At 44.1% G+C, this 26,865-nt stretch overlaps 1 protein-coding gene across 2 annotated transcripts in view; it reads left to right on the top strand.

Moving 5' to 3' along the window:
* ITGB7 (integrin subunit beta 7) overlaps nt 1–26,865 on the top strand; it is a 109,461-nt gene that overhangs the window by 52,627 nt on the left and 29,969 nt on the right. For both annotated transcript variants that reach the window (XM_063952101.1, XM_063952102.1), the window contains exons 9-11: nt 372–461; nt 7,985–8,122; nt 25,732–25,931. In XM_063952101.1, the coding sequence (XP_063808171.1) occupies nt 372–461; nt 7,985–8,122; nt 25,732–25,931 (428 nt within the window). The remainder of the gene's footprint in view (nt 1–371; nt 462–7,984; nt 8,123–25,731; nt 25,932–26,865) is intronic.

Genomic DNA, 26,865 nt, shown 5'->3' with positions numbered 1-26,865 from the left:
ACGTATGCACAGTAGGACTCCCGGCTCATAATCATGGAAGTCCTCACAATGCAAAGGAGAGCTCTTATTGGAAGAACTGTCCTGTGCATTTATATTCGCAATTATTCTTGCTTAGGATGTTAATAATTACTGCTTTATATGAGATAAGTCTCGTGATGTATCGCATGCAATATGCTGCATATGATATATCTGGCCTCATCAGCTAAAATAGTGCTAAACCAAGCGTATTTTAGGAGAAATTGAAAATCATTTATTCAATGAAAGAAGTGGTTCAAAAGTTATTGGAACAGAATATAATGTTGTTTCCTTTCATTGACATGTAATAAATGCATGTGTACCCTATTGCTGCATATTGATTTTCATCTTCTCAGGAGCTCTGTGAGCTGATTCCTAAATCTGCAGTTGGAGAATTAAGTGAAGATTCCAGCAATGTGGTTAATCTTATATCTGAAGCCTACAACGTAAGCGGCCTATAGTTATTTGTTCTATAGTAGGAGTTCATTAACTATTGTTATGATCTTATTCATTTTAACAGTGTTGTGGTTTCAATTATTCCATTTGTACCAAAAAAAATCCCCATAAAAGCTAGTTTCATAATTCCACTAATGCAGTGGTTCTCAAACTGTGTGCAGCGGCACCCTGGGGTGCCTTGGGACACTTGCAGGGGTGCCCTGGGTTGGTGGTCCAGGATTAATTCAAATTATTTATGGTGTAATAGGCAAAACCAGAGCTGCTGGCTGTCAATCATAAAATATGTGGACAAACAGAACTGAATCCTGTCCCTAACCACATAACTGAGCCTAAGGATGACATAAAAAACACAATTTACTTACAGTAGTTTAAAATTTATTTCTACATTTCTTAATAAGAAACTTTTGTCCTAGGGGTGCTGTGAACAAAAATTCCGATACCGTAGGGTGCCATGAGTCAAAAAAGTTTGGGAACCACTGCACTAATGTATTTTTCACTTTATGGGTTACTTTAATACAAATTAAACCCAGTCCCAGATTAATGGTGACCTGGAATCTAGTGTTTATATTATCAGGCAGGAGCATCTCCCAATGTCTGGCATTCATAGTGCCAGCTCTTGCCAACCAGTCTGGTTGGCAGGAGTGCAGAGAGTTGCCTGATGTTTGCGCGCTCTCCTCACTCCTGGCGACCATGCTCATTTTTCGTGGTCAGCATTTTGAACATCAACAAAATGCTGCCAGTGAGAGTAAGCAGTAATATACACACCAGGGGCCTGACTCTGGGTCAGAAGCAGGTGAGTTTAAGTGCACATCTTGCGGAGTTCAAGTGGCTTCTTTGCACTCTTCCCCCTGCCGGCATTCTGGCCGACAGGATCCCGGCATCGGTATGCTGACCGCCGGGATCTCATGTTACCGCATCCCCACATACACATGTCTGGATTCACGGCATATGCAGGTGGATTCTCAAATTAGTAAAAGCTAGTAAGTAGGCCACCACAGCAGCAATATGGAGAAGCAGACACACCTGACTGCCAGATCCTTGATAAGTAATCCTCTGGAATTGGCATAGGAAAGTGGTGGCCAAACTCAGCCCTCACAGACCCTTAAAAGTTTTATCATTATCATTCTTTCCAGATCTGCTACATATCCGCAGGTGGTACATTCAGAGCCGGATTAATGGCGGGGCGGTCGTGGGACCCCCACACACTGTCCTCACAACTGAAAAAAAACATTGGAGTAGGAGTACAGCATTTACCTGTCTCCTCCCCATCCTCCTCGGCAGCTGAGACGTTCCATTACAGCTGCGGCTGCCGAGGAGCTTCACTCACTGCAGTGTGAAGTCTCGCAAGATTTGACATTATCTTGCAAGACTTCACACTGCTGAGTGAAGCTCCTCGGCGGCCGCAGCAGTAAAGGAACAGCTCAGCTGCTGAGGAGGACGGAGAGGAGACATGTAAATGCTGTACTCCTGCTCCAATGTTTTTTTTGCAGTTGTGAGGACAGGGGGGGGGGGGGGGGGGTAATTCCAAGTTGATCGCAGCAGGAATTTTGTTAGCAGTTGGGCAAAACCATGTGAACTGCAGGGGAGGCAAATATAACATGTGCAGAGAGTTAGATTTGGGTGTGGTGTGTTCAATCTGCAATCTAAATTGCAGTGTAAAAATAATGCAGCCAGTATTTACCCTGCACAGAAATAAAATAACCCACCCAAATCTAACTCTCTCTGCAAATGTTATAGCTGCCTCCCCTGCAGTGCACATGATTTTGCCCAACTGCTAACAAAAATCCTGCTGCGATCAACTTGGAATTACCCCCAGTGTGTGGGGGCCCCACAAATTTGTTGCCCAGGGGCCCCCACAGACCTTAATCCGGCCCTGGGTACATTCATTACTGACACATTTTAAAAGGCCTGAAAACATGAACTGTGATGGGTCCCTGAAGAGTTTTCGACCCCAACCTTAGGACATTCCTCACAAAACTGAGTTCTCAGATTTGGTGGGAGGTATCTATTAAGATGTGTTACTAGAAGTACCCTTTAACATTCATATTAATTACAATAGATATGTTGAAAGAGCAGCGTGCTACTGCGTAGACTCCAGTTTTCCTATTCTCCAGGGAAGTTTCATGCCCTATACCAAAATGGCTACAGAGATCTCTACTGAGCATGTGCAGGGGCAATCTTGAGACTATGGCCCTCATTCAGAGTTGATCGGTCGCAAGGCGAATTTAGCAGAGTTACACACGCTAAGCCTACGCCTACTGGGAGTGTATCTTAGCATCCTAAAATTGCGACCGATGTATTCGCATTATTGCGATCACAAACTACTTAGCAGTTTTAGAGTAGCTCCACACTTACTCTGCCTGTGCGATCAGTTCAGTGCTTGTCGTTCCTGGATTGACGTCAGAAACACACCCAGCGTTCGCTCAGACACTCCCCCGTTTCTCCGGCCACTCCTGCGTTTTTTCCGGAAACGGTAGCGTTTTCATCCACATGCCCCTAAAACGCCGTGTTTCCGCCCAGTAACACCCATTTCCTGTCAATCACACTACGATCGCCGGAGCGAAGAAAAAGCCGTGAGTAAAAATCCTATCTTCATAGCAAAGTTACTTGGCGCAGTCGCAGTGCGACTATTGCGCATGCGCACTAAGCGAAATTTCACTGCGATGCGATGAAAAATAACGAGCGATCAACTCGGAATGAGGGCCTATATACAGTGACATTTTAGCTTCTATGAGACCTGGTTAAAACCTGCCATAAAGCTTTTCCAGCATCTCTGCACGGGATCAGTATGAAAATTGACTGCATCCGCTCTGCACTGCTACCTGTTTGCAGAATACAGATGTGTCCTCTTAGGTTGTGGCGAGTCACTGCATAGCGGGGCGTATACTATGCGTACTCTCCCACTATGCATTCACTTTAGTGTGAGCTGGCATGTGCCCGACACCCATTGAGGTATATGGGAATCAGCAAGCGATGTGTACGGGGCGGCATGCCACGGTGCGTACGCATTGCAGTCCCACTACTGAAACCTTCTATACTCAGCAACAATGTAGCGGGACACATCTGTACACTCACCAGCTGGTGGCCTGTATAAAACCCCACTCCACTCAACCTGCGCTCCATCACCAGTGTACAATCATGTAACATTGAGTACGGCTGTACCTGCTATCAAAAAAAACAACACAAATGGTTAAATAACTGGGCTGTTCATAGTTTGAGTCATTCCCTCTGCAATATCAACACCTGCACACACATCAATTCCAACAAGATATACAATGTGCTCTGACTATTTTATGCTGATAACCAGTATGAAAGAAAACCACATATTTAATAGTGTCAAAATATAGATGTTTTAGTTAGCAGAATAGGGGGTCAGTATACCGACACTAGGATCCCGGCCGTTAGAATGTTGGCAGCGGGGCGAGCGCTAGAAAGCACCTTGCAGGTTCGCTGCGCTTGCCACGCTGTGGGCTCGGTGGCTTGCTGCGCTTGCTACAGGTTCTGTTCCTACTCTTTGGGTGTCGTGGACACCCAGGAGTGGGAATAGCCCTGGCGCAGCTGTCGGCTTTCTCATCGGTCGGGATCCCGGCGCCGGTATTCTAACGGCTGGGATCCCAACCGCTGGGATATTAACTACATCCCTTATTAGGGCCTAATTCAGATTTGTACATAGAGCCGGTGGTTTACATACAAATCCAGTGGTGTGAGGTCTACACAGATGCAAGACCTATTTGGCACATGTGCAGAACGGGTCTTGAGATATCGCTCACAGCCCCGTCAGTCACGGCATGATTAACATGCTGCAGCGTTTGGAAGGAGGTGGGGGGGTGGGGATGGAGCAGGGGCAGAACCCAACACTCCGTTGAAGGCGTGACGGGTCCAGGATCTGCGTCTTCGGATCCAACAGCCAGCCTGATTAAGCATCAGCTTACACAGGCTGACCGGTGCCTAAAAATATTGCGAATCGCGACCAATCGCCGGGATGCAGGAGGAGTCTATCTCCTAAAGACGCTTCCAGCAGCATTTAACTTTTAATTACATGGAATTGCACAGCCGCTTTGTTGTAGCTGAGCAATTCCATACAAACATGTATTAGGCCCTTAGTGCAGCTTGTAGCCAATCAGAGCACTACAGTTTCAGTAGTGGAGCAGAGTATTTCAGCTCACCCATGTATTTGTAGTTTTCAGTTTTGGAAGGGCTACATTTTAGAGTCCACTTTAATATGTTGTACTTGTTTTAGCTAGAGAGGATAGTTCCGCAACAGGTTTGTTCAAACAGACATATGACCAGATTAGATCTAAGTCTGTGACCGACTTAAAAATAATGATATACACGAAATGTGTTTAACCAATTTATACGTCGGTGGTGCTCCCAGAGTCAGTAAATTAAGGTAGCAAAACAAAAGAGGAGAAAGACTCTATGTTGGAGCACTCTTTCTTGAAAAATCGACACTAAAACTTAACTTTTAATAAACTTACTAAAATATAGGCCCTCATTCCGAGTTGTTCGCTCGGTATTTTTCATCGCATCGCAGTGAAAATCCGCTTAGTACGCATGCGCAATGTTCGCACTGCGACTGCGCCAAGTAACTTTACTATGAAGAAAGTATTTTTACTCACGGCTTTTTCTACGCTCCGGCGAACGTAATGTGATTGACAGGAAATGGGTGTTACTGGGCGGAAACACGGCGTTTCAGGGGCGTGTGGCTGAAAACGCTACCGTTTCCGGAAAAAACGCAGGAGTGGCCGGAGAAACGGTGGGAGTGCCTGGGCGAACGCTGGGTGTGTTTGTGACGTCAACCAGGAACGACAAGCACTGAAATGATCGCACAGGCAGAGTAAGTCTGGAGCTACTCTGAAACTGCTAAGTAGTTAGTAATCGCATTATTGCGAATACATCGGTCGCAATTTTAAGAAGCTAAGATTCACTCCCAGTAGGCTGCGGCTTAGCGTGTGTAACTCTGCTAAATTCGCCTTGCGACCGATCAACTCGGAATGAGGGCCATAGTGACTCAAAATAATGGTAATCAAATACATAAGAACGCCTAGGTGAAAATTACTTGTAATTTGTACGTTACACTGGGAATTCTGTCTACTATGTCAGACAGGTTATATTCAGATCCCAGAGGGGTAATCTGTCGGTTAGATTTCTCGGTATTATGGGAGCTTAATAAAGAGAGAGAGATGTAATATAATCAAAAAAAATGTTGCCTATAAGGGTTCTTCAGCACCTACAGCTCTAGATTGAGGCAGTGGTGTTTACCAAAAGGCTTTTATTGCAGTGGTAATTGTGTCATTGTCCTTTTTGCAACAAGCAAAAAAGGACTGAGAGTACAGAATTGCTGTTGAGTAAGGGTGTGTACTATGAAGAAATGTAATCTTATTCTGCAATCACGTAATATGATATTAAATTAATGAAAGAAAAGATGGAAAACAAAAGAGAAGGGGTGTCTTACTTCTGCTGTTCAGCTGGGTTGTTTACTGCACCTGGTATTCGCTGCTGGTCCCCCAGGCAGTTACTGACCAGGCCTGCCACAGATTAGCTTCCAAGATCAGACGTATCCTGTGGAGTATGGCCGTAATCTGCTGAATGAGAGAGTATGACTACCAAGATGCTTCTGCTGTCCAGGTTAGTGGATGAGAGAGCATTGAAATTATGCACAGTATAATTACTATACGGATCGAGAAGAAGGATATACACTATATATCAAGCATAAATGTATGGTACTGTAAAGACTCTGATTTTTAGGATAATACCAGTGTTTGTGATCCACATTGATATTTATTCGGTAAATCATAGAGAAAGAAAGAAACCATAGCTCTATAGTGATAACTCCCTGATATTGCTGCTACAAAGGCTTAAATTTTTATGGCATTATCAATATTAATAAACCACAAAGAAAGCAAACAGTAAGTAATAGAGAGAAAATCTTAGCAAAGGATGTTTTTGTCTTTTTTCCTTTATCTAATTCTAGGTAAGATAAATTTGCCCCATAGTGGATAGAGCTATTCAAAGTTCATGGCACAATTCTGAGCTCAAGCTTGTTGGCACCGTGTCGCTTTTTCAACCAGAATCTGTTTAAACAGAATCTGTTTTAACTGATATAAATGGCAGAGAATTGAACTAATGATATTTGATGAATTAACCTCTAATCCAGGGAGAGAGAGATATGTGTCAGCTGACAGAGAAAATATATATTTGCTAAATTATCATTACATCACTGCAATGCAGTCTGTGGAATTTTTACATCTCTATAAAATGGTTGTTGTGCTGATAATCTATATAACACGTACAAATCAAACGTAGTAGCATATAAATAATAAAGTCAATAATTGGAAAGCAAAAAATTCTTATATAGCAAAAAATACACGAGAAATATGTGGCCCAAGTGGGCACTTACTAAACCGATATATCCCTTGTGTGGGGGTGGGCTGCGCAGTCCCACTTGACCCCACTGACCAACCGGCCCGTTTCACCGATATGTAAGCCTACCGAATAAATATCAATGTGGATCACAAACACTGGTATTATCCTAAAAATCAGAGTCTTTACAGTACCATACATTTATGCTTGATATATAGTGTATATCCTTCTTCTCGATCCGTATAGTAATTATACTGTGCATAATTTCAATGCTCTCTCATCCACTAACCTGGACAGCAGAAGCATCTTGGTAGTCATACTCTCTCATTCAGCAGATTACGGCCATACTCCACAGGATACGCCTGATCTTGGAAGCTAATCTGTGGCAGGCCTGGTCAGTAACTGCCTGGGGGACCAGCAGCGAATACCAGGTGCAGTAAACAACCCAGCTGAACAGCAGAAGTAAGACACCCCTTCTCTTTTGTTTTCCATCTTTTCTTTCATTAATTTAATATCATATTACGTGATTGCAGAATAAGATTACATTTCTTCATAGTACACACCCTTACTCAACAGCAATTCTGTACTCTCAGTCCTTTTTTGCTTGTTGCAAAAAGGACAATGACACAATTACCACTGCAATAAAAGCCTTTTGGTAAACACCACTGCCTCAATCTAGAGCTGTAGGTGCTGAAGAACCCTTATAGGCAAACATTTTTTGATTATATTACATCTCTCTCTTTATTAAGCTCCCATAATACCGAGAAATCTAACCGACAGATTACCCCTCTGGGATCTGAATATAACCTGTCTGACATAGTAGACAGAATTCCCAGTGTAACGTACAAATTACAAGTAATTTTCACCTAGGCGTTCTTATGTATTTGATTACCATTATTTTGAGTCACTATATTTTAGTAAATTTATTAAAAGTTAAGTTTTAGTGTCGATTTTTCAAGAAAGAGTGCTCCAACATAGAGTCTTTCTCCTCTTTTGTTTTGCTATGTTGTACTTGTGCCTGTTAATTCTGTGCTTATCGGTTTTGTTTTTTTCCAGAATTAAAAAAATATTTATAGGTACAATGATAAGATTTATTTTATCAGTCACTTAATTTTAAGCAGAGATAAAAATATTTTATTGTCTCTCCTAGAATTTATCTTCAACTGTGAATCTGGAACATGTAAATCTACCAAAAGGAATTCACATCTCTTATGATTCACACTGTCCTGATTCAACTACTGAGGGGCAGTCACAAGGCCAATGCTCAGGGGTCAAAATAAGCCAAACCGTAAGTAGACAAAAAACCCAATTGTTGGCAATGACCTAATAATAAAGTGTGACAGAAAAAAGCTGAATAGAAGACTTATAGAAGGGGGTCTGAAATGAAATAATCCGGGTCAAATTTGAAATAGTGAAATAATGAATGTCGGGTAGCGGTAGCTGTTAATCAATTCAATAAAAGCAGATGCTAAAAAAATTATAAAAACAATAAAATCAAGAGAATTTACTCAATAAGGATTAGCTACTATTTGTCTCTATTATAAAGAAACTGGATATCATTTATTAAACACAAATTATCTGCTGAGCAATATACTGTAAAAGTAATTTTAGACCCCCCCATGTTCAAGTGCATCCAGAGGTGTTTCGGAGCAAGATGGTGGTGTTTTTGTGCGAGATAATGAGTGGAGGAGTTGGAGGACTGAGGGCATGCCTTACAAAGGTGTTGTATGTTGACATCAGCCTGCTGACATATTCACAATTTCAACATTGATTTACCTGCTCCTGGCGGCTGCAGTGGCTCCAGTGTAGTTTCTGGGGTCTGGCAGTCATGTGACCGTCACTTCCGGCTCAGATCTCTGAACCTCCCACTTTCCAGTAAGTATTCTTCCCCTAGCCCCCATTTTACGTCGACATTATAAGAATGTTGACGTGGTGACTGAATGACGATATTGTAAATGTTGACCTAATGACTTTATGTATATCATTTTCAATGTCAGGGGTTAAAGTGAGCTGGAACGGGGCGGCACTGCATTCTGTGAGTTCCATTTGGAGACCGAACCAGCCCCACCTCCTCCGGCTCAACTAACCCAGGATGTCAGCCCAGCATGCAGGGGATGCCGGGCGCCCGCTGAGATTTTGTAAACCGCATGTGTGTAAGGGGCACTACTACAGGGGCTAGAAACATTACTAGGAGCACTACAATCGGGGGCATTATCAAATGGGCCACTACTACTGGGGGCATTCCTACTCGGGCATTACTACACGGGGCATTACTAGGGGCACAACTAATGGGGGCAATACTGAGGGCACTGCATAAGGGGCATCACTCCTGCTGGCATAAGGGGTACTACATAAGGGCAGTGCCAGATTAAGGTCCAAATGGGCCTGGAGCTGAAATTTCCAAAGGGCCTATTATGCGCTGCTGCTGGGGGTGTGACTTATGATGTGGCGGCATGACCAGTGGTGTGGGGGAGTGGTCTGCGTCAATGGGCTGTGGCACGTGCCTTCCTTCAATCACCTTAATTGCCCTCTGTGCATCCATTAAACCATCTCTAACCAATTCATTATCAATCCCTTCTCACAGTAGCCATTAGCACATTCATCCACCCTATAAGCTCCTGATAAAGCTAAATATTTATCTTATATAAAACCCTTTATGAGGTCTAAGAACACTGTACGCTATTTACGTATGGAGTACCGTAAGGGTACGCTCATTGCGTAACAATCGCTTAACCGTGGTCGAGACGCTCAAGCGTCACGTTCGCTCACGGCCGAGGGATCACAGGCAGGCACGCTATTGGCTGCCGACTAACGTAATGATTCGCTATAGCGTAGCGGACGCTCGGGACCACGAGGAGATCACCAGCGGCGCTGACGCTCACAATGTTAAACCTTTAAATCTAAACCATAAACAATGTAATATGCTGTAAAACCTTAGTGTAGAGATAGGGTGTAGATGCAACACAGTGTAACCTTATTAACCTAAAAGCTGTTTGAGCGTCACCGACACTCTGTGAATACTTAACACTATAAGAAATACACAGATACCGTGCTTAGGGTCCAACGCCTAATATATATATTATGGATGTTATACTTGCAAAAGAATTAATACAATACAAGTCATACACTACAATATAACATAGACTACCTAACCAGATAACTACACAGGAAATACAATACAATACTATTACGTTTAGGAGAGTACGAGAGAAAGAAGAGAAGAGAGAGAGAGAGAGATGGCCCATAACAACAAGAAAGACAATATGATTGCGGAGAAAACTTACGCACAAAGGAAACGGTCGCATGCGCCTCTGGACATCCAGCTCCCGATTTTCAGCAATGATAACCGTTGAAGAGTGAGAGCTGGATGTGATCGGCTTGTCTATTTATGCCCCACACACAATACAATTCAATGGTCCCTACAATCTCATTGTTCATTGGACACAGGAATTCCTCCTCGCATTATAACAAAAGGTCATAGGTTGATTCATACAGGTGGGCCGTGACTATTTCCAACAGCTCAGGTGGGAGGGAAACTGGGTTTCCCGCCGCATGGATAAGTAAGTGCAAATACAGTAAATCTTCATAAACTTCTTATGTCCATAACTATTCGCACGAGCGATTAATCCGCTTCAAACCAACACCGGAATATTGCTAATTAAATACGCTTCCGATGGGTACTAAACACCACTGTATTACTCCTGTCTGACCCTTCGTATCAAACAAAGAGGGATTTCTCTGTTCATGAACATTCTACATTAACCAAACTTTCAGAATCTATCAAAGGGACCATGATCTACAAAATACATTATATAGTGGAAATATGTAACGATTGAGTCGCACGCTACGAACACATGAACTCTACCGTAAATACACATACCGCGCGCCCGCGGGTGCCCGCAACAGCGAGTATGCGCACGCACGGGAGAGCGCACGCATGCGCAGCGCAGACCTGTGTGAGGTGCAAATATGGCAGTGTGCATAGAGATATTTTTCTGACTTTGACAGTCCACCCTTTGGCAGTCAACAATAACTGCCACTTCCTAAAACATTTCAAAACGAGAAAAATATATGACAGGAGTTAATACATTTACATGGTTGGGTAGGGGAGGAGAGGGGAAGGTAGGAAAAGGGTATGACCTAGTGTGATAGCAGAAGCATGTGTGTCTGAATCCGTGCTTGGGGGTCATGTATCATCGTGCCGTACGTGTTTTAAATCAAGCTTCGAGGCATTGCGAAGTATACATTTGAATTCCTTCTTATCCCGTGGTACGGGTCTGTGGATGGGCTGTCAAACTTTACCGAGCTCTTTTCGGATTTTGAACAAAATGGGGAGCACATTTTAGTTGATGATACATGAATGGGGGAATATGTGATTGCTGGTATCTGTGCCTGTATTCCCTATACTATGTGTGTAATTACCTGAAGGTTGTAGAGATGAAGAAAATACATAATTACGGTAAATGCAGTGGTATTCTATGTCAGGTGAATGAACATTTGTCGGTTGAAGTCTTGTTCGGTGTCTGTTGAATGCAGTCTTCTTTGTGCTTTTGCCCATAAGGTGCGAGCAAAAGCTTTGTCAATGTCCATAGATTTACAAAAGTGTTGGGCTAGCGTAATTTGAAAATTTCTAGGGAAACTGGGGATCTATGGCAAAGTTCATCAAAAATCTGCGTATCAGGTTGTCAAAACTTCTTCTTTAATCCATCTGTTGTCTGTATATCGGCTCATCAAATTCCTCGTCCAAGTGGGTCTTTTTACCTTGGAGAAAACGGAAAAACAGGTGAAAGAAACGGACCGTAGAAATCGCATTTTCATCACATCATTGTTTCTACATTTGGGTCATAAATCAAATCCATTGGAATTACAATTTCCTCACTCCTTAAACTCATCACCCTGGTACTTCGTTTGCACTTCATTAAAGCCTGACCGCATCTAAATATCAAGCCAATCGTTATGATAACACCTAAGATACATAGGAGAAACTTCCCTACATCCATTATGACTCCTTGAGCCCATTCTCCTAAACCAGAGAACCAATTTCGCGGGTTCAACCATGACACCCAACCAGTCAGCTCATTACTCACAGCAGCAAGGGTGAGATTGTGTCTCCTGCGAAATTCCCACTTCAGTTGGAGAATATCGTCCATCTTTTGGTCTATGACCTCGACCGGGTCCTCGGTACTATTTGTAATATATGTGCAACATTTCACGCCGTACTGCGTTGCCAGTGTGACACAATATCCACCTGTTACTGCCGTGAGATAATTGAGAATCATTCTATGCTGAACTAGTTCTGTTTTATAAGCTTGAAGTTCTCTTCCAGTATACCTAAACGTGTCATCATACATTTCTGTGATATTGTCTAACAAATTTGCGAGCGCAGATATGTATTTATAATTCAACACTCCTCTGGCGGTGCGAGTGAAATCTAACGCGATTAGAACCTGAATCCCGGTGGATTCATGGATCATGTCAGAGGCCGGATGCTCTGTTCTTTCTATCAGGTGCCGTTTAACTACGTGCTCGTAATGGGTGTGAGTATAAGGAGCTTGGGCAACACGGTGTATATCTTTCATTTTGGCATGTGATACAGTCATTACTTCAGGCAGTACTTTTCCAATATAACACAATCCTTCAGAGTTTGGGGCAAGCCACTTATACGCCTTCCTCCCGCATATGAAATATGCATCATCGGGGAGAACATATGGGACGGAGTAGGACATAACCATATTACACATCTTCCATGTGAAATCTCCTAACCCTAATTCTCCCATCTGTCTAGTACACGTATCAGCTTGTACGATATGTGCACAGTATCCTGGTGATACCTCTCCAACTCTCGTAATCCTATTTCCTAGGGTATACCTATATCGGAAAGATTTTCCTCTACTGGCTATGTGGCGTACAAGCTCTGTATCTGTCGGCATTCTATCTGCTCTATATGAAAAGGTCATGGTTTGGTTACTCCATGACACTTCCCAATTTCCCGGCTTTCGGGGATTGGAAATGTTAAAACATATGAGGGATCTATCCACATGATATTGGTGGAGCTTCAAACTAGGAGGACTGGAGATATTAAACCTCCTGTCCACCGGCCTCCCACCACTTAGCTCAAGTACCTCCCCTATCGTTAAAGGAAATGGTACTAGTCCTGATTTGCTATGACCTTGAGGTACTTGAGAGCATACCCAACAATCTGTTTGATTTACCACACTACCCACTAAGGAGTGATAGTCACTCAAGGGATGCCGGTCCATGTGGATATTAAAACTGGATTGGCATTTCTTGATGCACCCATCCTCAACTACGTTGTCACAGAGCCTACAGATACAGTTTTCTTCAGCTAACAATCCTTCACAATTCCTTCTATGGTCAATGCTATCGGATCGTTTTCTGATACTCGCCTTTGCTTGTTGATTATGTTGTTCTCGGAAAACTACGCCTCCATCTCTGTCATCTGAACCCATTCCAGAACCTCTCTCGACCTCCATGGTACTCTCGCCGGAACAGACTGCTCTGGTCAACATCATGGTCAACAGGAAAATCCGGATCACAGTCTCTTGGGGCAAGTCCATCTTATAGGAGGAAACGAAGAAGAATGAGAAGGGGGAAAAATAATTTGAGGGAGGGGGGATGGGGAGTGGAGAAAAACAATAAAAGGGAACAGGGAATCGACAACTGCTTTTGATCTTGTGATTCTCAATGCTCAGGTGCCGCCTCAGTCCTCCTGGAACAGACACTCCAGTGATACAACTTCCTCTACCGTCTGTTCCTTATCACGGGACCTCTCTGGATCAGCAACCTTCTTACAATGAGACGAATGAACCCAAGTTCTCTCTCTCGGCAACTTTCAATGCTGTAGTGCTAGTCAATAAGACTTGGTATGGTCCTTCCCATCTGTCAATAAGGCAACCTGAGCGTAGAAAATTCCGTATCATTACATAATCCCCAGGTTCAATGTCATGACAATTACTATCTGGTAAATCAGGAATCACCAACTTCAAATTATCATTTTGATTCCTTAGCTGTTTACTCATATTAACCAAGTACTTTACAGTCACTTCATTGTTACACTTCAAATCATCCTGAGGGTTAATCATAACATGCGGTTGTCGACCAAACAAGATTTCAAAGGGAGACAGATTAAGAGGGGACCTGGGAGTGGTTCTGATGCTATACAGTACAATGGGTAGAGCTTCTGGCCATGTCAATCCTGTCTCTGCCATAACTTTGCTCAGTTTATTTTTAATAGTGCTGTTCACTCTTTCTACCTTCGCACTCGCCTGTGGACGGTATGGAGTGTGCAGCTTGCTATCAATTCCCATCAACTTACACATTCCTTGAAAGACATCACCTGTAAAATGGGTACCCCTATCACTTTCAATTATTCTAGGGATACCATATCTACATACAAATTCCTGCACAATTTTCTTAGCAGTAAACATAGCGGTATTTGTGGCCGCAGGAAATGCTTCGACCCAATTTGAGAAAACATCTATACAAACAAGTACATATTTCAAATTTCGACAAGGGGGTAATTGAATGAAGTCAATCTGTATTACCTGGAAAGGGCCGCCTGCAGGTGGGATATGAGATGGTTCTGTTGGTATTGCTTTTCCGATGTTCTTTCTCAAACAGGTAAGGCATGACATTGCTCTCTTACCTGCATGAGATGAAAATCCTGGGGCGCACCAATATGCTCTTACCAACTTGCACATTCCCTCCTTGCCCAGATGAGTCAGCCCGTGAGCTGCCTCAGCTAAACATGGGAGATATGCTCTGGGGGCCACCGGTTTACCTTGTCCATCCGTCCAGAGTCCTGAGGACTCCTGGCCATATCCCTTTGCCTTCCAGACTGCCTTTTCCTGTGTGGAACACAAATTTTGCATCTCACACAACTTCTGTGTGTTGATGGTATTAAATACCATCAGTTGTGTGGTGTCTGTCTGTCTGGGGGTACCAGCTGCTAACTTAGCTGCTTCGTCTGCTCGGCTGTTACCAAGTGATACTGGGTCCTGGCTATATGTGTGTGCTTTACACTTGATAACAGCCACTCTGTCGGGTTCCTGTATCGCTGTTAGAAGCCTTTTGATGTGAGCTGCATGCGCTATCGGTGTACCAGCTGCCGTCATGAAATTTCTGAGGCGCCATAGGGCTCCGAAATCATGGACTACCCCGAATGCGTATCTAGAGTCGGTGTAGATATTGGCTGATTTGCCCTTAGCCAATTCACATGCTCTGGTTAGGGCGACCAGTTCAGCAACTTGGGCTGAGTGAGGTGGGCCTAGCGGTTCCGCTTCTATGGTGCCTTGGTCATCTACGACTGCGTATCCAGTACACAAGTCTCCCGAGTCTGACTGTCTGTGACAACTACCGTCCGTGTAGAAAGTTAGATCTACATCTTCCAGTGGATTGTCACTGATGTCAGGCCTTGCGGTAAAATTTTGGGTCAAATATTCCATACAATCATGTGTGTCTTCCTTTGTGTTAAATTCTCCTTCCCCACCACTCTCATCCTCCACCCTTTGTGCCTGTCCAGGCACACCTGGGAGATATGTTGCAGGATTTAATGCACTGCATCTCCTTATGGTGATGTTTACGGGGGCCATTAGTGCCAATTCCCATCTTGTAAACCGCGCTGATGAGACGTGCCTGGTTTGGGCAGAATTTAGCAAGGCTGACACTGCATGTGGTGTATGAATTGTGAGGTTGTGACCTAGCACTACATCTTCGCTTTTCGTTACTAGCAATGCTATCGCAGCAATGCTTCGCAAGCATGTGGGGAGGGATCGCGCTACCGTGTCTAGCTGAGCGCTGTAGTATGCTACCGGCCTGCTGGCATCACCGTGCTTTTGGGTTAAGACGCCTGCCGCGCAACCAGCACTTTCTGTTCCGTACAGCTCAAAGGGTTTCCCATAGTCTGGCATACCTAATGCTGGTGCCTGCGTTAGGCACTGTTTAAGTCTCTCAAATGCCATCTCGGACTCGTCTGTATGCGAAATCCGATCAGGTTTGTTTGAGGAGACCATCTCCTGCAAAGGTAACGCCAGAATGGAAAATCCTGGGATCCAGTTACGGCAATACCCACACATTCCTAAAAATGTTCTGATCTGTTGCTGGGTTTGTGGCAGAGTCATGTCTCTAATTGCTTGAATTCTATCAGCGGTCAGGTGTCTCAGTCCTTGTGTTAGACAGTGTCCCAAATATTTTACCTTAGTTTGGCATAATTGCAACTTGTCTTTGGAAACCTTGTGTCCCGTGTCTGAAAGATGAAACAGGAGCTGTTTCGTATCCTTCAGGGATGCTTCCAATGAATCAGAACACAGTAGTAAATCATCCACGTACTGTATTAATACTGATCCACTCTCTGGTTGGAAAGACTGTAAACAATCATGCAAAGCCTGGGAAAAGATACTTGGACTGTCTATGAAACCTTGTGGTAATCGTGTCCATGTGTATTGGACTCCTCTGTATGTGAATGCAAACAAATATTGACTGTCAGGGTGCAGAGGTACCGAAAAGAAAGCGGAGCGGAGGTCAATAACAGTGAAAAATTTCGCAGTGGGAGGGATTTGCATAAGGATGACAGCTGGATTTGGCACTACGGGGAACTGACTCTCAACTATTTTGTTAATCCCCCTTAGATCCTGCACTAGCCGGTAACCCCTCCCCCCACTCTTTTTAACAGGGAAGATGGGACTATTGGCAGTGCTGGACGTTCTTACCAGAATGCCCTGTTGTAGCAAGCGCTCTATTACGGGATAAACTCCTAACTCCACCTCTGGCTTCAGAGGGTACTGTGGGATTTTTGGAGCTATCCTACCATCTTTTACTTGTACCACTACCGGAGCTACGTTTGCCATTAATCCAGTGTCCTGTCCATCTTTAGTCCAAAGTGACTCTGGTATCTGGGATGTCATTTCTTCTACTTGGGATGGAGTCCTATTTGTCATAATGGTATGTGACATTAATTTTGACGGGGAGTCTAACATGTCCCGCACTTCCTGAGCGTGATTCTCAGGTATGTCCAAGAATACACCTTCAGAAGTACAATAAATGACGCACCCCATTTTGCACAATAAGTCTCTTCCCAGGAGATTAGTCGGTGCCGATGCAGCTAGCAAAAAGGAATGCTTGGTATGTAACGGCCCTACTGTAATCTCGGCTGGTTTGCTAACAGGGTAGTGCTGGACTACTCCCGTTACCCCTATGGCTGGAATTGTCTTACCAGTGGTTCTCATGCCCACTGTCGAATTTATCACTGATTTGGCCGCCCCTGTGTCTACAAGAAAGTTTAACGATTTACCAGCTACATTGATTGCAATTTCTGGTTCACTTCCAAGATTTGCAATCAATTTTACTGGCTGCAGATTACAGGTATGGCCACACCCCTATTGGGTATGGTGACCTCCCTGAATCCCGCTGGCAGCAACTACTTGTGAAGGGGTGCAATGGGAACTACCAGTGGCTTGCCAGTCTCTGTTCGGGGGGTATCTTTTTGTTTCCCCTGTATGTGGCTCATAACTCCGTCTCTGCGGACCTTGCTCCCAATGTCGTGTGTCGTGTCGTTGTCTAGGGGGTTGATATGAGTTTTGTGAATTTTTCACTCTACAGTCTCGTGCCATGTGTCCCTGTCTATGACATGAAAAACAAGTTACCACATTTGACTTACCCACAGGGTTTGGTGATTTATACAAAGGCTGCCTTGTGGTCAGGGCCTGTATACTTACGGCCATTAACTTATCACCTTGGGACTCCCTGTGTCGGGTGATATTCCGGTCGTGATCAATAGCAGCCTCTCTCAAAGTAGCCACCGACAGACCTCGCCAACATGGTTGCGTGGTCTGTACTCTTGTCTTTAATGTCTCTTTTAACCCATCCATTAGTACAGATACTGCTACTTCTCGATGGTTTATGTTTGTTTTAATGTCCTCTATACCTGTGTACTTTGCCATTTCTAGTAATGCCCTGTGAAAATATTCTGCAGCAGTTTCTGACTCTTTCTGTCTAATGGAGAAAATCTTGTTCCACTTAACTACCGCTGGGAAATACTCCTTTAACTGTAAACTTATTCTTTTTACGTTATCTTTGTTGTACACATCTGTAAGAGGTACATCCTGATCTAATCCACAGTCAGCCAAAAATTGAGCTGCGTCGACATTTGAGGGTAAACATGCCCTCAGCAATACCTGCCAGTCTTTGTTATTGGGCTCTAAAGTGTTCCCTGGGTCTCTGATGTATTTCTGGCTGGCAACTAAGTCTTTCCTAGGGTCAAGGAACTCAGACACTATGGTTCTTAATTCCATTCGAGAAAATGGGCTGTACATGGCAATGTTCCTAACAGGAGTGATTCCTGTCGTGTCAGTTTTCCCATTTGGCACTGCTATTACCCTAACAGGATTAAGTTTACTAACATCACTCTGTGTAGGTTCTACAGCCTGTGGTGAAATGGTTTCAGCATAGTGTATGGTGCCGTACTTACCTGTAGATACGACCTCACCTATCCCTCCGCTAGGGGCTTTTGTTACTAATCTCGTGGGTGGAGCCGTGCCTACTGTTGTCTCTGCTATGGTGGCTGCTAGAGAGAGCGCCGATATTGTTGCCGATTCGTCCTCTTGATCACACTCCTGGGGAAAGTTCAAAACAGGGTACAACTTGCACGGGTTAATACTTGCATTAGTTAACTTATTAACATTTACACAGTTGCTAAGTGTTTGTTTGTTACACCCTGGTGCGTCATTCTCCGCAACCAATTTCTCTCCTGATATGTATGGTGGCGGCGGGGCTGTTGCTATCAATTTCTTGATAGGATTAGATCCCGCCGCCAGAGCCAATCCTCTCTGTATTTCACCCTCCTGTTGCCATAACTGCAAATAATCATAATGTTGGATTCGTCTCTTTGTTGATTTAATGAGACATATCCTCCTCCTTAAATTTTGCAACACTTCTGGTCTAAAGTTACCTACTCTTGGGAATTTCTCCCCGTCATGCACTGTCATTCTCTCCCATTCATCACATAAAACCTCTGTATGTGAGCCATATTTTTCACACATTACGTACCTTGCCGACCCGACTGGTCGGTTTACTGAATCAACCCGAACCGAGGTTGATCGCCCCCTTCCTGAACAATTGGCCCCCATAACTTGCAGGCGTTGCTATCACCACCTCTGACCTTATTTCAGGGTCTTCAGCGAACCCTTACAAAAACCAAAATGTTCACGATAGGCTGACGGTGGCGGTTTACCGAGTACCCCACTCACTCGCCCACGCCGACCAATACGACCCACACACTGCCTTAGTGCTGGCGTACTCGACCCAGGGCCCCTATGAACCTCTATTTACTGGAACATGCGAGGGATATCCGCAGAACACTTACTCTTTCCAGTAACTATTGGTTGTTGGACAATTCCTGAGTGACCAGCGAACTTCCCTTCAGAAAATAAAAAATTACACAAATCACATCAGAGTGTACAAATAGTTTTATGACCGGGATCGTACACAAATGGTACTGGTCAGATTAACTAATGTACACAATTACGTGCGGTACAATCGTTCAGCACATAAGCAACTAATCTTATGTGCTGAGCGACCAGTGGAATCGAAAATTTCGGCTGCGAATTCCTTCAGCCAGAGCTTTATTGGCCTATATGGGTTTTGCACCAACCCCCTGGGTTGTGCCCTTTTCTCTTTAATGGCGGACTTCTTAGTCTGCTGTACCTGGACCTCCCGGTCTGTAGTATGACCTCCTGGTCTACTATTCTCTACTGCTCAAATTTTATGTTTAACCAGAGATGCCTCCCTAGCCACCATGCACGTCACTTACATGTATGTACCTCTGCGAGAACTCGACTTCTTGTGGTTCAACCTGTAAAATTGTATAAACTTATATATACAAAACACTCACTCACCACACGTACACTTTTGCTTCTATTTCTATTTCTGCGCAGAAATTTTCTTTAGACCAGATGTGTTGTGAATTTGGAGAAGGATCTGTTAATCTAAATTTCGGATTTAAAATAGATTTGCGCTATTTATCGCCTGATGCGCTACTTATCGCCTGTTGCGCTATTTATCGCCTGTTGCGCTACTTAAAAATCAACTGTCGTGTGACTTGAGTTACGTGGGCGTACCCAGACGCTCCGTTGCGTAATTTACGCTGCGTGCGTCGGCCTTGGCGTACGCGAGTCTCAGCCCTTTGTTAGAGACACGTGTACACAAAACCAATGTCCACCGCAACACAATTAACACTTTTATCAATGTAGATGATCCTCGATCGTCTACCGCGCAACACACCAATCTCTCCTTATACCTTGGGTAGAGTTGCATGTGGGTTTTACACTTTAACTATGAAATAGCGACAAATCTCTCTTAGCACGTTTTATCAATTATAAAATGGCAAACAGGAGAGTGATATATGAAAATACACGAATGAAAAAGAAATGCAGATATGTGCGTGTGTACGCAAGACAGAAATAAACAGTTTTAAAAGACACTAGCGTGTTGTTCTTACCTCCGGTTCCGGATTCCTTCAGCACCCTTTACTAAGCGAAGCAGACGCTTATCCAAACAGCACTACGAGGAATATGACCTCCCGCCCTTTGCTGCTGGATAATGTCTGCTGAATTTACCTAGCAGAGATATGTGAAGGACAGGACGAGCCGCCAATTGATAAAGCTAAATATTTATCTTATATAAAACCCTTTATGAGGTCTAAGAACACTGTACGCTATTTACGTATGGAGTACCGTAAGGGTACGCTCGTTGCGTAACGATCGCTTAACCGTGGTCGAGACGCTCAAGCGTCACGTTCGCTCACGGCCGAGGGATCACAGGCAGGCACGCTATTGGCTGCCGACTAACGTAATGATTCGCTATAGCGTAGCGGACGCTCGGGACCACGAGGAGATCACCAGCGGCGCTGACGCTCACAATGTTAAACCTTTAAATCTAAACCATAAACAATGTAATATGCTGTAAAACCTTAGTGTAGAGATAGGGTGTAGATGCAACACAGTGTAACCTTATTAACCTAAAAGCTGTTTGAGCGTCACCGACACTCTGTGAATACTTAACACTATAAGAAATACACAGATACCGTGCTTAGGGTCCAACGCCTAATATATATATTATGGATGTTATACTTGCAAAAGAATTAATACAATACAAGTCATACACTACAATATAACATAGACTACCTAACCAGATAACTACACAGGAAATACAATACAATACTATTACGTTTAGGAGAGTACGAGAGAAAGAAGAGGAGAGAGAGAGAGAGAAATGGCCCATAACAACAAGAAAGACAATATGATTGCGGAGAAAACTTACGCACAAAGGAAACGATCGCATGCGCCTCTGGACATCCAGCTCCCGATTTTCAGCAATGATAACCGTTGAAGAGTGAGAGCTGGATGTGATCGGCTTGTCTATTTATGCCCCACACACAATACAAATCAATGGTCCCTACAATCTCATTGTTCATTGGACACAGGAATTCCTCCTCGCATTATAACAAAAGGTCATAGGTTGATTCATACAGGTGGGCCGTGACTATTTCCAACAGCTCAGGTGGGAGGGAAACTGGGTTTCCCGCCGCATGGATAAGTAAGTGCAAATACAGTAAATGTTCATAAACTTCTTATGTCCATAACTATTCGCACGAGCGATTAATCCGCTTCAAACCAACACCGGAATATTGCTAATTAAATACTCTTCCGATGGGTACTAAACACCACTGTATTACTCCTGTCTGACCCTTCGTATCAAACAAAGAGGGATTTCTCTGTTCATGAACATTCTACATTAACCAAACTTTCAGAATCTATCAAAGGGACCATGATCTACAAAATACATTATATAGTGGAAATATGTAACGATTGAGTCGCACGCTACGAACACATGAACTCTACCGTAAATGCACATACCGCGCGCCCGCGGGTGCCCGCAACAGCGAGTATGCGCACGCATGCGCAGCGCAGACCTGTGTGAGGTGCAAATATGGCAGTGTGCATAGAGATATTTTTCTGACTTTGACACTCCCCACACACAGCAGCATCCATTACTACCACACTGCAGAAGCCATTACTACACACACCGCAGAACCCCTTACTACACACACCGCAGAACCCCAAACTATGCACACTGCAGCACCCCTTACTACATACACCGCAGAACCCGTTACTACACACACAGCAGCATCCCTTACTACACACCACAGCACCCGTTACTACACACACAGCAGCATCCCTTACTACACACCACAGCACCCATTACTACACGCACAGCAGCACCTGTTAACTATCCCCACCTAGAACTCACTAACCATTAATTAATCAATTTCAATATCCCAGTGCCCACATATATACAGGTTGTGTATCCCTTATCCAAAATGCTTGGGACCAGAAGTATTTTGGATAATGGATTTTCTGTATTTTGGAAGAATTGCATACCATAATGAGATATCATGGTGATGGGACCCAGGTCTAAGCACAGAATGCATTTATGTTACATATACACCTTATATATACAGCCTGAAGGTCATTTAATACAATATTTTTAATAACTTTATGTATAAAACAAAGTTTGTGTACATTGAGCCATCAGAAAACAAAGGTTTCACTATTTCACTCTCACTCAGAAAATTCCGTATTTCGGAATATTTGGATATGGGATACTCAACCTATATATATATATATATATATATATATATCTTTGGGTGGTCTTCAGTATGCCGGATCCTGCTTGCCGACACATTTTCTCCCTCTTGGGGGGGTACTCGATCCCCCTGGAGGGAGAATAAATAGTGTGGCGCACCTAGCGCATCACCGTGCCCGCAGCGCTTGCCACCTGGTTCTTATACATCGTGAGGAGGGAAGCGACAGCCCCTCTCCAGAGGACATTTTGCATTTGTGTGTGTGTATATATATATATATATATATATATACACGCACACACACAAAGTACACACACTCACCCACCACCACCACATACACACACACACACATACAGTACATACACCACACATATAGTACACACACGCACACAGTATACACACATACAGTAGACACACACACACAGTACACACACTAATTGATTCCACTAAACAAGAAGCCATTAACCACTTGCCTGGCGTGGTGGAATCAGATGCGACCATGCCAGCAACTGCTCTATCTGACCTGGAGGCACAGGATGCGACCAGTCAGATAGAGAGTGTTAGCAGCAGCAGGGAAGATAAACTTCCCTCCGCTGCTGCTGTCAGAGGGACCATAAGGTCCCTCTGCCTCCCTCCACTCTGCCCCTGTGTCTGCCGTGCTGCCGATCACTGCAGGACACCCCCCCCCCCCACCCCCTTCCAGCGGCTGCAGACAATGGCAGCCGCTGGGGAGAGTAAATGAACCTTCCCAAGCCACCCCCTGACCCCTCCCTGCATACCTGCAGGCTGTCTCAGCTTTCAAAATGCTGTAGTCGCAATGATCCTGATGTTCCGATGGTCATGATGTTCAAGATCGATGTTTAGATGTAGGGGGCGGGATTTGTTAAATAAATAAACAAACATTTTTATTTTTTTAACTAAAATCATTTGGGATAGGGTTAAAGTCATGTTCTTCACTTCGGCCCTCATTCCAAGTTGTTCGCTCACAACACAGCATTGCACACGCTAAGCCGCCGCCTACTGGGAGTGAATCTTAGCTTACCAAAATTGCGAACAAAAGATTCTCAAAATTGCGAATAGACATTTCTTAGCAGCTTCTGAGTAGCTCCAGACTTACTCCTACACTGCGATCAGTTCAGTCAGTTTCGTTCCTGGTTTGACGTCACAAACACACCCAGCGTTCACCCAGACACTCCCCTGTTTCTCCAGCCACTCCCGCGTTTTTCCCAGAAACGGTAGCGTTTTTTCACACACTCCCATAAAACGGCCAGTTTCCGCCCAGAAACACCCACTTCCTGTCATCATATTACGATCACCAGAACGAAGAAAAAACCTTGTAATGCCGTGAGTAAAATACCAAACTTCTTAGCAAATTTACTTGGCGCAGTCGCAGTGCGAACATTGCGCATGCGCAATTAGCGGAAAATCGCTGCGATGCGAAGAAAATTACCGAGTGAACAACTCGGAATGAGGGCCTTAATTCACTGATAAAAATACCCGACAATTTCAGAGCGGTTTTCGACAAAGTAAATCGTCAGTCAAGTGGTTAAACTTACCAGGCTTCCTTCATCAGCAGCAGCTACCCGTACAGCATGGGGGTGGAGCTTGGGACTGTGACAGGCTCAGGTCCGAGTGAGGGAGACACGATTTTGGCGGGACAGTCCCGTTTCTCACGGTCTGTCCCGCTGTCCCACCGTGGTGAAGGGGGGGCAGTTGAGAGATCCCCCCATGAAGGTCCCTATCCCTCTATATTACGCTATATGCAAGTCCCTATCTCTCTGTATTACGCCGCATGCAGGATCCCCATCCCTCTATATTACAACACACGGAGGTCCCTGTGCCCACTTTTCTTCATTCTCTCTGCTCTTTGAAGCCCCTTTAGTCTTTATACTTTATTCTATTTATACTTTATTCTTCCTTTCTTTTCTCTATATCTTACTCACATGGTTTAATTTATTGTCTCTCACATAAGTGACTTCCTTTCTAATCTCTCACATAGAGCATCTTTACCTGCCATTTTATCTCTCTCTATCCTACTTTTCTTTGCTGCCTCAGGATCCTTACTCTTTCTTCTCACTCCACTCTGTTTCTCATTACTAGCCCACATTCATCTCTTTTCTCTCCCTCACCCCTTGCTCTACTTCATGTTTTACTACCTTGCATTGGTTTACCAGAGGCTGCTACTGTACCTATTCCTCCAGCCTCTTCAGTCTGTGTTGCTAGTCACAGCAGGCTCACAGCTCATGCAGGCTTGCAGCAGTGCCGAGAGATGGCCCCGCCCCCACATGACGTCACGAAGGGGCGGAGCTTGTAGAATGAGAAAGTGCTGTGCTGCGCGGATCTCAGCATACTGATAGCTACTGAGCAGGGGCTGTTTCCTAGGCTACCTGGTCGGAGCTGAACTCTAATCATGGCAGTCGGAGGGGTGAGTCAGCCCAATAGAGAGTGCTGGACCTAGAGTAGGAGATGCACGGGAGAGGATGTCCGCTGGCAGTCTGTGACAGGAAACAGATTTTTCCTGTCACTGCTGTCACTTCTGTGGGCTTATTTTCAATGAGGGGCCTGGAGCTGCAGCTCCATCCGCCCCATTGTTAATCCGGCCATGCATAAGGGGCACCACTACTATGGGCTCTGCATAAGGGACACTGCATAAGTGGCACTATGGCTGTGGGCATTGCATAAGGGACACTACTATGTGGTGTAATGTGAATAAGATTCTGCTACTGTGCGGTGTAATGTGAATTGGGGATACTATTGTGTGACCACGCTGTTTTCTTTCTGAGACTACACCCCTTTTTTTGCAGCGTGCGCGCAGTCCCTTTATTTAGTACGTGTTGGGGAGGGGGGGGGTGAGTTCAAACACTTCTCTAGGACCACTTTAAGCACTGATCAATGTAGATATACATCTAAGACACATAGGGGCAGATGTGCTAAGCCTTGAAAAAATATAAAGTGGAGAGAGCTAAAGTACCACCCAATCAGCTCCTAAGAGTCAGTTTTAAAACACAACCTGTAACATGGCAGATTGGAGCTGATTAGCTGGTACTTTATCTCCCTCCACTGTATCGCTCACCAAGGCTAAATACATCTGTCCCATGGTTAATGTGTTTAAAGTAACAAGCAGCATGTACAAAACCCAATAGCTAATAAAAATGTATTTGATTAATCTTGACCAAGACTCGTTACTGGACATAATAAAGAACTGGAGATTGAAAAGTGAGAATGCTTCTTGCCTGCAGGTGGATTTTGATGTAACATTATGGATGGATAAGAAGACATGCCAGGATGGAATGCAGAGCTTCCAGCTCAGAGTGCTGGGATTCAGTGAGGAAATAAATGTGGAAGTAGAACCTTTGTGTGACTGTAAATGCAACGATGAGGAAGTCTTCTCCAGTTACTGCAGTGGAGCTCAAGGAAATTACAGTTGCGGCGTTTGCAGGTGATCCTAATGGTTGGGTGCGATATTCTGATAGTGACCATCCTGGCGGTCACAATCCTGAAATCTCAATGAACTTTGGTAAATATTGTAACCCTAAATTACCCCTCCCACAGTCTAACCCTAACCCTAGTGGCCAACCTTCGGGAAGCCACTGCCGGAATTGTGACAATTGGGATGGTGACCAACGGGATTCTGACTACATCCAGATGTTTAAAGTTACTTCTGCAAGGTCAAGCTACTCAGCATAGATCAATTCTGCAGTCTATCTACAAGGCAAACTTATTTATATTACAACATGGTGTAATGTTCACAAATGTGCAGTATCATCCATAAAATTACAATTGTCATGTGAGTTGAGTGTAGTCAAGTCTTTCAAGAAGCTTGAAGGGATATGAGAGCTGAGAGTTGGGACGGTTATCCTTTGGGAGATAGGGCGTAATTCAAGGTTGGTTGCAAAATAAAATTTTCCTCTAATGGGCAAAACCATGTGCACTGCAGGGGGGACAAGTATTACATGTATAGATGGAGAGTTAGATTTGGGTGGGGTATATTGTTTCTGTGCAGGGTAAATACTGGCTTCTTTATTTTTGACACTGCAATTTAGATTTCAGTTTGAACATACCCCACCCAAATCTAACTCTCTCTGCACGTTATATCTGCTCCCCCTGCACTGCACATGGTTTTGCCCATTAGAGGAAAATGTTATTTTGCAATAAACCTTGAATTAGGCCCATAATATACAGACATTACTTTTCTTGAAAGGTTAATGAATGTGGTCATCATTGTCCATATAGGCATAGGGGAAATGTGTTTAATCTGTTCCAGGCACTTTTGAGAAATCCTGATTTGGACATCCATGATCTGTTAAAAATGATGAATGTCATCGTTGACTGCCTCTCCATGTTTTCCATGCATGAAGCTGCTCTTCAGTGGG

Source organism: Pseudophryne corroboree, chromosome 2, assembly GCF_028390025.1.
Source record: "Pseudophryne corroboree isolate aPseCor3 chromosome 2, aPseCor3.hap2, whole genome shotgun sequence".
NCBI lineage: Eukaryota > Metazoa > Chordata > Amphibia > Anura > Myobatrachidae > Pseudophryne > Pseudophryne corroboree.
The sequence above is the reverse complement of the archived record's forward strand: the minus strand, read 5'-3'. Positions and strand labels throughout refer to the sequence as shown.